The sequence below is a fragment of the Nanorana parkeri genome, unplaced genomic scaffold, assembly GCF_000935625.1.
Source record: "Nanorana parkeri isolate BGI_ZX_2015 unplaced genomic scaffold, ASM93562v1 scaffold672, whole genome shotgun sequence".
NCBI classification, from domain to species: Eukaryota; Metazoa; Chordata; class Amphibia; order Anura; family Dicroglossidae; genus Nanorana; species Nanorana parkeri.
Genome location: NW_017306940.1, coordinates 348,818 through 366,290, shown reverse-complemented (window position 1 = coordinate 366,290; position 17,473 = coordinate 348,818). Strand labels below are relative to the sequence as shown.

Below are 17,473 nucleotides of genomic sequence, written 5' to 3'. Positions count from 1 at the left end.
ACCGTATTAGACATAACTCACAGGTCATTAGGGCACCAGAGCGGAGAGGCTGTGGGGACCGGTCTAGCAGCTACGTGGGACCATGGTTCAGGTGAGCATATCTTTTTTAATTTTAGACCCAGGGCCTAGAATAAAACAAGCAGTTAACCCTTGCAACTTATTCATTTGGGCTAACATGCTTTTAGATTGTAAGCCTTCACGGGCCGGGCCCTCCTACCATCTTGTCTTGAATTGTATTGTGATTGTAATGTCTTCCTTATATTGTAAAGCGCTGCGCAAACTGTTGACGCTATATAAATCCTGTATTATAATAATTAAAAAAAAAGAACTATGGGCCAACTTTAGTCTTAGTTTGGTTCAAAGGAGTATATTTACTAATGTACTCCTGTGATCCAAAGTCAGCATCTAGGGGGCTATTGCTCACTATTTGCTGACAGTGCAGAGACATGCTGCACCTGGGAAGGATGCTGACAATATTGTGGGGATCCACACGGCTGCCTGATTGACAACTGGCTCTGCCCTTCTAGAACCAGAGCCAGCTGTGCCTGCCCCTCCCCGTCTGTCCGTCCAATGAACACTGGAGCAGCTGAGAGGGCAGGTGGAATCCCTGCGGGAAACAGTGACTGACAAGTCACCGTTCTGCAGGGAAAAGACCGTGAGCTGAGACCTCAGCAGTTTGTGATCGCTCAGCTCTCAATCTATAGAGCCAGCATGTGATACCTTTAAAAATTGAAATATGTTCTCTTTGGAAGTAAGGAGATTAAAGGGGACATGATTTTCTTGCATAAAATGTTAAATGGTGACAGCAACATTATTAACAAACTCTTTACGGTTAGCCACATAACAAAGACTAGGGGCCACCACCAAAAATGTCAGCACATGAGGCGCAAGGGGTTCTTCTCAGTTAGAGCGTTTAGGGTCTGGAACTCTCTGCCACAGGAAGTGATTTCAGCTAAGAGTGTGGAATCATTCAAGAAACTCTTGGACGATTTCCCTGGAGACCATAACATACAGGGGTACAGGTACTGCTAAGATCAAAATCACACATGGACTCATATACACGCACATACCAGCTCAACCATAAATGCATACACGCAATAGGTTGGACTTGACGGACTTGTGTCTTTATTCAACCTCAAATACTATTTAACTATGTAACCTGCAGTGTCAAATGCCGGCTCTAAGTATTGGGAAGAGTACATTTTACTCTCCGAATACTTCTCTTTTAAGATGCATGTTCATGCACGAACAATAATGTGCAGTATATAAGTAAGTCCCATTTAAATCAATGAATAGGAAAGTTGGCAGGACAACCTAGTTATATGATCTGTCAAAGTCATGTGACTGGCTTTTCCACAAGTCACATAGTGTTCTCTGCAGTGGTATGCAGAGAACACTGTGTGGGACACCGCAGGTTTATGAATGGCTTATATAATGCAGGTGCAGCGCAGCGTGAACACAGTGGTAACTGTTCTCTGTAATAAATGGGGGGGGGGGGGCTTTGCATCTGAAGGGGGTTTTTTCCAAAAACTGAAGGGAAAAAAAAAGGAGGGAAAGCCATTTAACCTCTTTATTACCACAAGCATTTTGTGCCTTTGTGACTAGAGTTAAAAAATGCTTGACAATGTGTGCGTAAAGCCTAACAATGATCATTTCTTATTTGCAATCATTAAAGCTGAACTACAATTTTAATGTAAGTATATATAAATGATCCCTGGCAGGGCCACGGGGATCCTGTAATACAATGTAGCAGCCGCAGCTACAACAGCGTATCACACCATCTTTTCTGTTGAACGACTTCCCCTCTGCTGTTAAACACAGCGGCCACTCAGAGGACGACTAGTATTTTACTCAGTGAATACTAAGTGTTTTCTGATTGGATGATGGGTGGTGATGTGACATCAGTGCAATCATAGAATGCCTAATATTCATGGAGTAAAATACTAGACGTCCTCTAAATGGCCATTGTGCTGCACAAAGGACCCCATTTTTTCACAGCACAGGGAAAGCCACTCAGCTTCTTCACCATAAAGTGATAGCTGTGGGCTTGTCTTTTTATATGTCTTGGATATTTCTAAATTGAGCTCTCCCTGCCATAGTTTATGATTCTGTTTTTGGTCAACTGGGAGATTTGGGTGTCTCCATCCATCTTTATGTGATGCAGAACGTCTTGTTTCATTTGCCATAACAGAAAATAAAAAAAATACAGGAGGAAAAGTGTTATTCCCTCATAATGGCTAGAGCAGATGAAACCAAGAACTGAAGTACAGGTATCTCACAAAGAGTCCTCAAGAGATATGAAAAAAAATGTTAGGTGCTTTAACTTCTACCTAAAACTCAGAAGGTACATTACAGGAATGTGTTTCGATACTGGGCTTTGTATTCCTATTAGGCTCCCATTCCTATTAGGCTCCCAAACAGCAGATGACCTGCACTAGGTTCACTGGAGTTCAAACAGCAGTTAAAACAAAGTTGACAATATAATCCAAGCACGCCAACTAGAAGCTGACAGAATAAAGCTTTTGATGTGCTCCTACATTGTCACTTACAGCGCCCTAACTTTCTGACAGGGAAGATATAGTTCTTTCTACTATCCCACATCACAATTCCCAAGGCCCTAGTAACTCTACAGATGACCTAGGCATTGCCTTAAAGGGCAGAAGGCATACCTTTGGATATACAAGAGAGAGTTACTATTTGCTTAGCCAATAAAGGGGCAGCAGGCATTGCTGGAGTTGCACATTGCCAACAGCTCTTGTTGTCATGTACCATTTGCACTGTTTAGATTTGATATTCTCACAGGTATAAAATGCAGTGCTTAAATGTATCTACCAACTCAAGGTTTATAGATATAGATCAAGCATCTAACATACATAAGTAGCTCTTATAGCAAAGCAGTGTTTTAATATTTACTGGCAATCTATCCATGCCAACAACAATCAGGGGAAACTCTGAAACACAACATAGAAAATTACCATTTACGCTTTGTAACATGGAGGTGCTGGAAATAAAAATCTGCTTTCTCTTACTTAGACATAACACTGAAACTACAAGTGCCAGAAATTCAAAAGTCTCAAGCTGAACACTGATGAATCAATTTGATTTCTTTTTCTTAGATGTCACAACATTGCAGAGTCACGTTAACTTGTCCAGTCGGTTGCATGTAGCCTGGTCCATAATGCGGCACAATTCCCGAGTGCCAATCTTCTGAGAGCATGAGTAGTTTGGAGAGCTCAGTGCTTGTAAAGAACAACATGGTGTAGTTCGTATTACTTTTGCCATTAGCAAGAGGCTAATTTATCAAAGATGTTTTAGTCTCTTATGAAGATCTTCAGCTAGATAGCAGAGCTGACAAAGGTCATCAGTTTCAGTCGATGGCATTCATCATTTCGAGGGCTTGTTTTAATTCTAGAAACACAAATCACATATGTAATGTATTTCAACCATTTAAAAAAAATAAAATAATCTTTGACAGTATAATGTAAACACAAGCCAAACTTGATGACCTAATAGTAAATACCAATATTAAAAGGAGAACTATGGGGTCAGGGCTTTTCCCCATAGTTCCCCTAAGGGTAATGGGAAGACACAAACTAGTGTCCTCCCGTCACCCAAAGCTCAGTATACCGCGAGCTACAGCTCGTGGTATACCGAGACGCCGCAGCCGGGACGGATCCCGACATTACTGTCTGGAGCCACCCAGCTGCGTGAGTGACAGCTGGCTCTGCCCATCTAGAGGCAAAGCCAGCTGTACCCACCCCGTCTGTTCCGCCAGTCACCGCTGGAGGATCGGACAGGGGAGGGAATCCCTGCAGGGAGCCGTGAGTGACAGTCACGGCTCTCTGCAGGGACAGGATCGAGAAGTGAGCGAGCGACAGTATGTGTTGGCTCACTTCCCGATCTATTGAGCCGACCTTTGACAGTTTCATTGTCAAACCTTGGCTCGAACTATGAGGCTGAGTGATTTTCACTCGCCTCATAGTTCTCCTTCAAGTGTTTCTCCTATACAACAAGTATATGTGAAATATTTTATGAAGCTTTACATTTGTATCCAGGTTTGCTGTTTATTTCTAGAGAATACCACATTTCCATGGAGATTCTTTGGGATCTCAAATATGTATGGTCTTCAGATGTTCAGTGCATCCGTTAGCGATAGTGTGCCTTCCATAAACAGATTATTATTATTATACAGGATTTATATAGCGCCAATAGTTTGCACAGCGCTTTACAATATAAGGAAGACATTACAGTCACAATACAATTTAAGACAAGATGGTAAGGAGGGCCCTGCCCGTGAGGGCTTACAATCTAAAAGATGCAGTAGGACAGAACTAACACAATGGATAGCTATGTTATGGACACATCTGAACAGCACAGTCTAAGAAAACATAGAAGAAACCTTTGTTGACATACTAAAGAAGTTGGATGGCATCAAATATTTTTTGTAAAATGTTTTCTGAACACTTTTAAATTAGTGGCTGATGTAGGCAGCACTTCTGTTGTCAATTACCTGTTTGAAATGCTGATGTAGTTATTAGGTTCTTATTTCTATCTGAACAAAATATGGCGGCTTCCAGGCAGAGACGGTCGAGCTTAAAACTATACACAACGTTATATTTAGTTCTTCTGTTCAAATAATAGATTTAAGTTCAGCTGTGAAGTAATAATTTATCCTCACTGGTCACAACACTGACTAAGTTCCCGTTCTTACTTTCGTGTTGCATGAATGGGTGCCAATGCGTGCACTATGACGCTCCTTCAAGTAACACGTTAAAAACGTGCACTGCGCTTGCGGTATCATTACCTGTTAATGGCACCCCAAACGCAGCGGGGCAAAAGCTTGTTAAACGCGCACAAAAGGCATGGTGAAAAATAGGCTGACGTGCGACAATGGCGGCAAATACGCTTACAAATGCTTCACTTCACAAAAGTTCACAGATCGTGCGGTGTGAATGGGGCTTTAGGGTGTTAGTAGGCGCTAGCAGCATAGAAACACGTGAAATATTGTACAAAAGCAACAATGCTATACAGATTCTCAACACAAGGAGATTTTTTTATTTTGCATGCTCAGCAATTTGCATTTTCTACAATGCATGTTACTAATAAGGTGGTTGAATATGACAAGCGGCTATGTAGGTGTAGCAGGATCTCACCTGTTAGTAATACCCTTAATTTACTGGAAGACACAGTTATAGCAACTGGACTGGAGTATCTAGCATCTGCCACATGGAGATTGAGGTGGACCAAGGGCTCATTGACTTCCTGGAGAACACTGGAGCTAAGGGTCTGGTCTACACGCCAGCTTGCTGAAGATAAGTGTGATACTGCAGAGACATAAGAACATTTACAACTATTACATATTATCATTTGTAGGCCTACCAGGTCAGGAACTTAAAATCAGAGCAGAGGGTCAGCATTCCACAGCTAAAATATTTTCTTTAAGGGGACGCTCACTTTGAGGTAGGAGGATAGGGAATGGAAGACTATTTTTACTACAAAAGTTGCTGAGGGGGCTCTTCCATTCATCTCTAGAGAAACTATAGCTATCTCTGAGCACTGCACCACAGGCACCTGGATAAAAACAGAAGTAAACACCTCCCAGCTGAGCAGAGGGTCAGGCAGTGGGGAGAGGGTATATGCAGCTTCTAAGGTTTAGGTGGGTGAATACTTGCTAGGAGGGAGCAGGGAAAACCCATTACAGATTTTATGCCAAACCTGAAATTGTATTTTGAACATATCCTTAGTGTCACTGAAGAGGGAGCTGGAGTATGGAAATGCACAGCTTATATACTCACAGCGCAGGCTACTCTCCCTCAAGGTCTCTTGTAAAGCCGTCTGCTTTTCTTCATAAGAGCGACAGAGGGAGACAGCATGTTCTGAAAATGTAATACGTTGTTTAATGTAAGATAATACTCCCATCTCTTAACCAGCAAAAATTCTCAGAACCAATATTCATGCTATTGAAAAACAAAGCGATGGAAAATTAGATCAAAATGCTTAAAACAATGTGCAATAAAACAATCATACAAAGAGCCAAACTAAAAACAGGCAATCATATATTAAAAAGTGTAATTGCTTCATAATTTTTTTTTCTTTTTTACAGAGGTGCCATCTGATTGAAATTCTTTGAAAGCTCAACTGAACTTTCAGTTTAATTCAGCTTCATACATGTCAGATGCCTAAAAACAAATGGAGATCAATTTCCTACAGTTTTGTTTTTTTCTATAGCAGCTACAGCTTAAGCAAAATAGTCTGTCCCTGCCAGCAGCTGCAGAGAATGACCTTAGCTCTTTGTGAGAAAGCAGTGGTCTCTCTGCAGAGGTTCACCATGATCTCTACGGAGTCAGACCTATAACTCTGCAATCAGCAGGGCTCATGTTTCCTCCTGATTGGAGAGCTCTGACTCTTGACTTAGCAGGGGGCATGCTGAACCTCTGTACAGAGATCACTGCTTCCACACAGAGATCAAGGGACCTGCTCTGTAGCATGCTGGCAGGGGACAGGTTTTTTTGCTTCGGCTGTAGGAAAATAAACGTTAGGACTTTGAACTGGTTTTGTTTTGATGTATTTAGCCGATTTAAACAGACGTTCAATTTTTCAAAAACTTATATCCAGACAAAAACTATCTTCCCTTTTAGATAAAGAGGATAAGTAAGGTTGCACAGATACCAAGTACCGTAGTCGGTACAAGTACAAGTACTGATACCTTTGAGCTCCAAGGCTAGGCTAGAGAAAAATTCAAAAGTTAGAAGGCCGCTGTCATTTGTAAGGAGCACACGGAGCTCCTGGGATTTGCACATCTCTGTATTAATGTACGATTTTGTTTTTATAAATATAAAGGGATGCACCGATACCAGTTTTGCGAGTACGAGTACTGGTACTTGCCGAGTACTTACAAGTACGAGTACTGATACATTTTTGTTTATTGTCATGTGACAGTTTTTCTAAAACAATACAGACTAATGATTTCAGGACAGTGGTGGAGCGCCAGAGCCAGGTCCCAGCTGCAACCTCTGCAGCATCCCTAAGGATAAAGGATTGGAACTTCCTCTCCTGATGACTTCCCCAGACAGGAAGTGAGATCAAATCTCTAATATCGACACAGACAGAAATAAAAATAAGACTGGGGTTCTAACTTTTTCCTACTCTACTTAAAACAACAATTTTTATTTTTTTGTATATCTGTGTTATTGGATAGTTCTCCTCATTTCCTGTCTGGTAAAACTATGTCAGCAGGACAGAAGGTAAGTGGATGTCTCTCTAATGGAGCTCTGGATAGCAGTAAAACCTGACAGGGGTTCTAATCCTTACCCACAATCTAAATCCAATAAAAAAGTTTGGGCTGCACTTAAAGTGACATTAAACCCTCAGATTTTTTTTAACATAAACCAATACTGTAATGTGTGTCTTACTGTAATCCATGGTTGTTTCCCTTCTCTTTGCTGCTCTTCCTTTTAAATCTGTATCTGTTCTCATGCTCTGCAGAACTTCTGTTTTGCAGCAGACTGCCTTGTCTCTGGAATGGATACATGGTGTCTGTGTGTAGGTTTGCAACCTGAGCCAGCACTACAGGAAGAGGCACTCAGCTGCAAAGGGAAGTTCTCCCCAAGCATGAGAAGACATGAGGATTTAAAAGGCAGAGCAGCAAAGAGAAGGGAAACAACCATGGATTACAGTAAGACACACATTACAGTATTGGTTTATGTTAAAAAATCTGAGGGTTTAATGTCACTTTAATGTAGTATTTGCTTAATATTATTCATTAGCTGTGTATTAGCTGTAGTGTATTTCCACTTTTGCAGACAAATGTGAGAAAATCCCACTATATGTTTTCTATTCACACAGTATACCCAAAAATAATTTTTAAAACTATATTTCTTACTTCTTAGATGTTTTTTCTAGCTACAAAAGTGGAACTATACTTTAACCAGTTGACATCCACGGTGTTAAACCCCCTTCCCATCCAGGCCATTTTTCAGTATTCAGCGCTGCGGTACTTTAACTGACATTTATTCCGTCATGCAACACTGTACTGAAATTAATTTTATACCTTTTTTTGGTATAGTTTCCCCTATATTAAATGATAAAACATTTATTATTACCCAATTTTTTGGTAAAATATAAAAGACGGGGTCACGTCGGTTAGAAGGTCAGGCATGGTACTCTGAGTCTTATGCTTCACAGTTTTACAACTCTTTGTTAAAAGAGAACTATGGGGTAAACTTTTTATCCCATAGTTCTCTTTAGGGTCACGGGAGGACATATACTAACCTCCTCCCCATGACCCAAAGCTCAGGATCTTGCCAGCTGTGCCCTCCCCATCCATTCGTCCAGTCAACGATGGAGGATCAGAGAAGGGAGGGGGGGGGGAATCTTTGCGGGGAGCGGTGACTGACAGTCACCACTCTCTGCAGTGAGATGATCGGGAAGTGAGTGATCAATAGAGCCAACCTGTGATAGTTTCAATGTCACACGTCGGCTCTAAACATGAAGGAGTGTAACACTCATGAGTGCAATCACTCACCTAATAGTTCTCCTTTAAGCCACAAAGAATCCGATTTTAAAAGGAATTTAAAACTACATGTATGAATTACCAAAATGCCAACAATGCTTTTAAAGGAAATGTGTAATGAGAAGTACAGTCCTAACACTGATCCTCCTCAAAAAATATCAGTTGCTTGGTTGTCAAGTTGCCCTACTGATTTCAGAGCTTTCTAAGCAGCTGGCCCAGAACAAGTAGCTGCTCACCCGGCTTGATAAAGAGGCGTGTAGCTTCAAAACTGCCTGCACCCTCTCCTGCCAGCCTTCATTAACTAACCACTCCGTGCCGGGCTGGTTCCGTGCCCGTGAGCAGCGGTGTTTTCTCACTCCTCCCTTGTCTCTCACTTTATAAAGCCCACAGCACGCTGGTGATCAGACCAGCTCCACCAACCACCCGTCAGACCGTGCACCAGCTCGGAGCCTCGCAGTACTGCCGCTCCCCCAACTTCCTCCGCTCCACCTTTGTGACGGGTGTCCTCTGTCTCCTGTCGCCCATGGGACACACACACACGCCGTCCGTGCCGGTCTGCTCCCTGCCCTGCGGTGTGTGTTCTCTCACGACAGACACACTGTCACTCTCCAGCTCCCTCCTTGCCCTCTTGAGGTCCAACAGCATTTTGCCATTTCCACATCCCTTTCCCCAGCTAAGGTTCCCCCATGACACCACAAATGGCTGGTCCCATTGAGGATTAGGTTCCCCAGTTGCCATCAGTCTTTGGCACACGCACTCCAGCACGGTGGCTGTTCTCCTGAGCCATCACCACATCACGGTCCCTGATGGACCCCTCCTCCTCATAGACTTATCAGCATTCCTAAGCCTCATCCAACTACACAGGACCCCTGGATTTTCGCCGATGATATCGCTTCCACCCTTACCAAACGGTGAGTCTCTACACTCCACACCTTTCATCCATCACATGCCACTTCTCTATCGTTCTCCGTTTGTGTTCCCGGTGATCTCCCACCACTCAAACCGGGAAGGACCACACCTGTTCGCTCCACCGTCAAGCAAGTTGAACCACCCTAACAACCAACCAGGCCACATTAATCTGTCTCCCTGGTCGTGGCGCTTCCCTCCCTTTTTCTTTTTTATCATTACACGAGTCAGACACCCTGGTCTGTCCGTACTATCGGGAAGCTGCACACCACCTTCACACTTTGCCCACACAAACAATTGGTGTATGAACATCCTCGTCAGAGCGCTGGCCATCTGGACTGCCCCTTCAATTTTTCAGAACAAGTAAGCAGATCAGGAATTCTGACTTGGTCAGTACTAAGGCCAGAGACAGTCAGGCAACTAGCGTTTTAATAAGGTCAGGAGGAGTGACCACCCCCATATTTCTCTCATGGCAAACGCTCTGAAACCACACAGGCGACAGTAGCAATTGTTTAGGAATGGGTAGTTCTAGCAATAAAGGATTCCTCCCATATTCTCACCTTTGGGGAGCCCCAGTTGCTGAAGCTCACTTGACAGATTGTCACTGCTAACATTGTGTTTGGCTGCACTTGAAAGAATAAAACAAAGTACAGCAATGGTTGCTTTAATGTCACCGGACTCTGAGGGAGATAAGACAGAGCAAAAACAAATTATATAGGGAAACATCACATAAATACATGTATATACAATTTCCTAAATTGTCATTTATTACTACATTAGAGAGACTGCATACAGTAGTACATAGCATCAAAAATATGGCTTAAAATGTATCTAAACCCTAAAACTAAATATACTGCAGCCTTTAGATTATTTTTTTTCCTCTTACGTTACCTGGTGATCCTACCAGTGGCACACTTCCTGTCTTAGACCGACAATGCTCTCTACTGTAGTGTATCCGTGGAGAAGCAGCAATGTCACCCTTGTACAGGAAGTGTGTTAGGGCCACAGAACACCTTTCACCTCGTCTTCTCCATAACAATAGAGGAGGTGGTCTGTAGTCCTAAAACACATCCTGATAACATTGTTTCAGGTAAGACTGTAAATTAATTTTCTTGCACTTATGGAAGAAAACACTTTCAAATGTATATTTCAAAGACCAAAATGGAGCAAATAAGAGAAGTTCATCGTTGACCTGTATGTGACATGTATGTTGTCTTTGTAAGGTTGATGATACAGTTTGACATATTTCTTTATATATATTAAAGGAGAACTATGAGGTGAGTGATTTCCACTCACCTCATAGTTCTAGCCGACCTCTGACAATGAGACTGTCACAGGTCGGCTCAGTAGATCGGTAGGTGAGCTCACCTCTCGATCCTGTCACGGCTCTCTGCCGTGACAGGGGAGGGGCTGGATTCCCCCCTCCCTGCTCCGATCCGCCAGCGCTGACTGGCGGAACGGACGGGGGAGGGGGCGGGTACAGCTGGCTCTGCCTCTAGATAGGCAGAACCAGCTGTCACTCACGCAGCTGGGCGGATCTCGACATCGATGTCGGTATCCGCTCCGGCGTCTCAGTATACCGCGAGCTGTAGCTCACGGTATACTGAGATTAGGGTAACGGGAGGACGCTAGTTTGTGTCCTCCCGTTACCCTAAGGAGAACTATGGGGAAAAGCCTTGACCCCATAGTTCTCCTTTAACAATAAATTCATATTTTTTTAAAAGTGATGTCATTGTAGCATCTGAAAAGTCCCCAGTGCTTTCTGTTTGGGTTTTCTTAGCATCATTTACAATTGTTGGGATGCGGTGCTTTGACTCACTAGGTTGGTCTATATACTGATGATTTAATTCCAGACCAGCTTGTCTGTTGGTAGCAGGTACTGTCGTAACTGTAGTCCCAGAAACTAAATATTTGTACTAACGTAAGATATACACATCATAACATTTCTTACCAAAACGAGCATCAGATGTCAGCTTCAAAATTTTTTCATACTGTTAAAAAAAACAAAAAAACACAATAGTTGAATGAGCTACAACCAACATGTTCTTGAGTCTATTTAACTTACATCAATGGCTTCTCCCAGTTGTTCTTTCAGTACCTGGGCACAGATCAGCTTTAGCTTAACAGAGGACTGAAAACAGAAAAAAATTGTGAGAAAAATACTGTCATAAAGAGCGAAAGGAATACTGAAAGAGCTCATGTGCACATCAAAAAAAAGAAAATAGTGTTTGTATCAGTACAGTGTTTTTTTTTTTCATCTGAGTGGTTCTATTGTTTTCTATGGGCCCATGCACACAGCAAAGATCTGTAAACCTGTGCTGCGTTGAGAGCCGTAAGAAAAACCTGCATCCAGGGTCAGTAATTTACATGTCTGTGCATATAAACATGTGTAAATGCATGCACAGGCCTACATTTACTAGAATGAAAGTAGAATTTTACATATCTAAATGCTCTACGGATATTTCGACATCAGTAAATGTGTAAATGCAAGCACTTTAAACATGCATAGTGCATTTGCATGCAGACTGCCCTAGGTAATGCCCTCATGCGATGCTGAGGCTCCACAACTGAAAGAAATGAAATCCAATGAATGAAAAGGATGGGACAGAGAGACAGAGTAGAGGAAAGAGCTTGATGATGCTGGATGTCCTCCAGCCAGTAAATGAAATGGACTCTGATGTACTGCAACATCTAATGCAAACTGTGGGAAGCTCACAGTGTGCAGTGAAAACACAGTAAGCAATTCAGTACTAGAAAGGAGCCTGTACAACTGTGCAAGACTGAAGGGAAGGCTGGAATTCAGCTTTGTTGGGGACACATGGGCAATTACTAGGGATGCACCGATATATCGGCCGGAAAATTGCACTTTTGGCTAAATGCTGAAACTGCCATTTTTGTGCCCATACAGTGGCGCATCCCTGCTTTCTTTCCTCCCCGCTGTGTCCTAGCGCGGAGAAGAGAAAGTGTCACATGCGGCCGAGCGCTGCGGGAGGAGAGCGCAGTATGCGGCCGGCGCCTCTCCTCCCCCCAGCGCTCAGCCTCCTGTCTCAGCAGAGCTGTGTGTGGGCGGAGACAGCGAGCGCTGTCACAGGAGGCTGAGCTCTCCTCCCTGCACTGCTCGCTCAGCCTCCTGTGACAGCTGTGAGGAAGGAGAGCGGTACAAACACTCAGTGATCGTTGAGTGTTTGTAAATAATTGAGGACATGATATGTTGACTATATCCTCAATTACGAATGAATGGGAGTGATCTACATCACCCCCATTCATTCATAATTGTAGTTATAGTAAACATACTCTGTCCCCATGTTATCAATGATCAGGAACACTCAGTATAGAGGATTCCTGTTCATTATAGCAGGGGCTGCAGAAAAAGGAGATTGAGGACTTTGTGTCCTCAATCTCTTTTTCTATTTTAAAAGGGGAGTATCAGAGGTCTGCTTAGACCCCCAATATTTCCCCGAAAGCCCCTAAAAGTAAAAAATAAAAATATTTAATAAATGAATAAAAATAAAAAAATAAAAATGAAAAAAAAAAGTTTATAAAAAAATAAAAAATAAAATATTTGAAAAAATTAAAATAAAAAACATTTTCGGTTTTGTTTCGGTTATGAAATTTCCATTTCGGTGCACCTCTAGTAATTTCTGGTTGTGCAATCATACTACTAAAATCATTTGTCACTAATCACTTGTGATTAACTATTCATCGCTACTCATAAGAAATGGAAACGTGTAGCACGTAGAAGAGATTCTTTGCAAATGATAGGGCAATGCTCCAAATATGTGCAACCAATCGTTAATAAAAATCGACTACATAAATAGAGATTGACAGATAAATATGGACAATTTTTAGTAATGTGACTGCACTAGCAAAAATCACCTTCCTGCGCCCAGCCCAACTTAAATATATATCACCTGTCCCAATATGTTAATAAGAACAAAGTATTTTTAGAAACTAACCAGGCAAGTCTGTTATACTTTTTATATAGAAAATGTTGAAACTCTCTACTTAACTATTTTAGCCAACGTGCTGATCTCTGCCAGAACCCAATCAGGGCAATCCAAGTCACCGCAGAAACGGAACCTCTAAAGGGAAATAAATAAATACGTGTTCAGTTATAATAATAAAAAAAATATTTCAGATTACCATCACAGGGAAGAAAAGTGGTGCGTTAGTGCATACGAATAGTGGACAAGCAGTTACAGTAATACCTTGGTTTACGAGCATAATTGGTTCCGGAAGCATGCTTGTAATCAAAAGCGATTGTATATCAAAGCGAATTTCCCCATAGGAAATAATGGAAACTCAGATGATTCATTCCACAACCCAAAAATATTCATATAAAAAGGATTACAATACAGTACTATAATATAATACAAAATATAAAGACAAATAAGCCAATTACAGGTACCTTCGTGGCTGGTGTGAGGGGGATAAGAGAGGAGGATTATTGTGTAGGATGACTTTCACTATCACTGCTATCTCTTGGCTCAACGGAATCTTTTTCATTTCGTGAAACCTTAACAAGGAATCTATCCAATGTGACATTGTATTGTCGTTAAACAGACTTATCGCTCGCACTGCTACAGCCTTATTCGGTGGTGCTTTTCTACAAAATTTTGCTCTTATTGCAAGACATTGCTTCTATATCAAGGCAAAATTTTTCAGAAATGTTTGCTTGTCTTGCAAAACACTCTCAAACCAAGTTACTTCTAAACCAAGGTATTACTGTATATGAACTCGCTTTTTAAATTTTTTTTTATGGCATGTAGGTCTTCTGATGACCAGAAACAACACTATATAAAAAATATTTAAAGGGTATGTAAGTGAAAACCTTTCTTCTTGCATAGAATAGAAAAGGGTGACAACCCCTTTCAGGTTTTTTTTGCAGTTTGTGTCCTATTGGGGAAATCTCCCTTCACATCCTGTTCTGGAGACACAACAGGAAGTAAGGAAATATCTCCAAAGTGATGAGAATTCCCCTCTTGGTGCCGATTTACACCACATTTAAAAAAAACGTATATTGCCATTGTCAAGTATTTAACAATGGAATAGATTTACATTTGTGAGCAGGGAACAGCTGATCTGCCATATGGTCAGAACCTTCCATCACAGTGTATGCCTGAAGAGCACAGAGACATATCATTCCTCCTGGCAGCACCCAGACAGACAGTGTTATTACACAGTAAGGTCCATTCACACACTGACACATTATCTAGTTCGTACACTGCTGCATGGTGAAGTGTTTGTTCTGTAGGACACTTATTTATTTTTTATGCAAATAAAATGAACAGGAATAATTTGTATGTACTGCAGCACTGCAATGTTACTCAGTCAGGTTATCATCTATGCAATACAAATCCAACTCAGCATGGAGAAATTATATTACTATCACATCCTGTACACCTCAGACAAATGTTAACTGAAGCAGCCATTGTATGGCACCATGATCCGTACAGAACTGCAACCTGCAGGGAACACACTCACCATATCGTCAGCAAAGCAAGCTCTTCCTGTCAGCTGATCATACACCGATCATGTGACTTCAACACATTCAAAGAACTTTATTAGAACAGAACACGTAGTGTGATCAAACACCGATCATGTGACTTCAACAACACAGTCAAGGATCTTTATTAGAACGGAATATGGAGTGACCTTTCCTGGAAGGTTCAGCTCTGTTGCTTTTGAAGCAGAGCTGTTGATATCCAAAAAGAATGTATTTCTTTGTTTCCCTTTTCTCTTCTTTAGATGAAAATGATATAAACAGAGCCATTGCTTTTATCATGCTGAGAGAACATGATGAGGCAGGGCAAGCTGCATCACGTTCTGCAGTATTAGTATTTATGTTTCCTTATAGATGATAGGCAGACTTTACATTAAATTTATTCACAATATACCGCCTCGGTTTGATGGTCTTTTATCCATGAAAAACATGCTAACTTGGCGAATCCTGCGTCGTTCTTTTCTCCCCCACCACTCTTCCACTACACAGGGCCGGCCTTAGACCTTTAGGCGCCCTGTGCAAGAAAGCTTTACAGCGCCCCTCAGTGGCCACACCCATTTCTTCCAATATCCGCACCATTTATTTATGTGTGCCACCATCTTGGAGACAGGGAGCATGACGTTACATGACGCCATGCATGCGTGGCGTCAGGTGACCTCACACGCCGATATTGGCCCCACCATCTTGGTGTATACCTAGATACAAACCAAGATTGTGGCGCCCAACACGTGCGGTGATATATGACGTCATGCGCCCTGCCTCCAGAACACACCAATGGCTGAATACAAAATAGCATATAAATGTGTTTTGTTTGATGAAACAAATGAAAACTTTTTTAGTTTTCGTTCATTTCATCTGAAATGAATTTTTAGTCTTCGCACTTGTCTAATAATACGTTTGTGTGTGGGGGGGGGGGGGGAGTTTTCACTTTTTTAAAATAATTTTTTATATTTTTTTCATATTTTGTATTATTTATTTATTTTTTACTGTTGGGGGTTTCGGGGAAATATTAGGGGTCCAAACAGACCCCTGACATTTCCCTTGTAAAATAGAAAAGAAATTGAGGACACCAAATCCTCAATTTCTTTTTCTACAGCCTCAGCACTCAATGGATGGGAAGCTCTCAGAGGCTTCCCATTCAAATATTTACCATCAGCTGTTTCTGAATGGGGAGGAGCCTCTGTACTGAGTGCTTCTCCCCATTGGTGAAATCTTGAATGAACAGGCTGTGATGTAAATCACATGCTGTTCATTCATAACTGGGGACACATAGCGCTATGTGTCCCCAGTTATTTACAAACACTGGAGTGATCAGACGATCACTCCAGTGTTTGTCCTTCTCACACGGAGGACCGGTAAATATCACTGATATTTACCGATCCTCCGCTCAGCCACGCAGAGAGCCGCTGTCATCCTGAAACTGACAGGATGACAGCGGCTCCGATCTCCTCCCCGCTCGGCCATCCTGACAGCTGCGGGCGCGGCTTCTCTCCCCCTCACCGCTCCGCCATCCTGACAGCAGGCAGCGCTCCCTCCTGCGCCCCCCCCCGAAGTGGGGGGGCGGACGAGGGAGCGCTGTCATATCGGATGGCCAGCGGTGAGGGGGAGAGAAGCCGCCCACAGGACGAGCTGTGACGGCCGCACGGCGCCCTTGTTGCCATGGCGCCCTGTGCGGCCGCACGGCTCGCACACCCCTAAGGCCGGCCCTGCCACTACACATACTATTCCACACCACAATCTTCCTATTGTATGTCATGGAGAACTGGCTGCCTCTTCCTGGTTCTTACAGCCAGCTCCCTGATGACACAATACGACGCCAGGTCCTTCCTCCTTCAGCCGCTGTGACGTCGGTATCCCAGGAGGAGGCTTCACGTCATTCTCACCTAGGCGAGAATGGAAGTAGGGGGCTGGTTGTCCATGAAATAAAACCAGTTTTTTAGTAGGAAGTACAATTCTTGAGTGAAGGTCCTCTTTAAATTGTATCTAAACTCAGGAATATGGCAATAACACAATTCCTATCCTAGGGTGACAACAGTCACTTTACTGTATGGAGGAGGAGTGTTGCTGTTGTTACCCTAGAACAGCGCTTTAAATCCATGCAATCCTGTGGACAGAAAATGGCAGAAGCTGGGGCCCATGGGTGCTGTAAAGTCCAATGTATTTCGCACTGCATGTCTGTACACTTGTTTTGGTGTGCATGACCCCTTTAGGGCTGGTAGACGGCATTATGCTACAATTTTGTTTTTGGGTTTAGATACACTTTAACTAGGGCTCTGAGTTCTGCTCAGCTCTTCCGCAGCATTCTTCTAGTAAGTTTCCCCACATGCTGCTCTAAGCCACTGCATCACTTTCAGCAGCTATCCGGTTCAGTTTTCTCCCTGGCATCCAATACCCAGACCACATTTCCACTTATTAGTTCTGTCCTACTGCATCTGTTTATGGAAGGCACACTATCGCTAATACGCTAATGGATGCACTGAACATCTGAATATTATACATGTTTGAGATCCGAAAGAATCTCCGTGGAAATGTGGTGCTCTTGTGGTCCATCT

At 42.6% G+C, this 17,473-nt stretch overlaps 1 protein-coding gene across 1 annotated transcript; it reads right to left on the bottom strand.

The window, feature by feature from the left end:
- Positions 1-3,289: 3,289 nt before the first annotated feature.
- On the bottom strand, positions 3,290-14,982 carry COMMD4 (COMM domain containing 4). Its single transcript, XM_018563536.1, has 8 exons — positions 14,903-14,982; positions 13,429-13,500; positions 11,484-11,549; positions 11,370-11,409; positions 9,979-10,098; positions 5,796-5,876; positions 5,154-5,324; positions 3,290-3,408 (listed from the first exon to the last, which is right to left on the bottom strand). Exons 1-8 carry the CDS (start codon positions 14,903-14,905, stop codon positions 3,368-3,370), a joined length of 594 nt encoding a protein of 197 aa, XP_018419038.1. The 5' UTR covers positions 14,906-14,982; the 3' UTR covers positions 3,290-3,367.
- Between the last annotated feature and the right edge of the window lie 2,491 nt (positions 14,983-17,473).

Excerpts from the sequence above, each read along its gene's own strand:
- COMMD4 (XM_018563536.1), bottom strand. Across the intron at positions 5,877-9,978 it reads GCAACTGGGGCTCCCCAAAG|AACATGCTGTCTCCCTCTGT; the intron begins GTGAGAATATGG and ends TTACATTTTCAG. Across the intron at positions 3,409-5,153 it reads ATTAAGGGTATTACTAACAG|AATTAAAACAAGCCCTCGAA; the intron begins GTGAGATCCTGC and ends TTGTGTTTCTAG.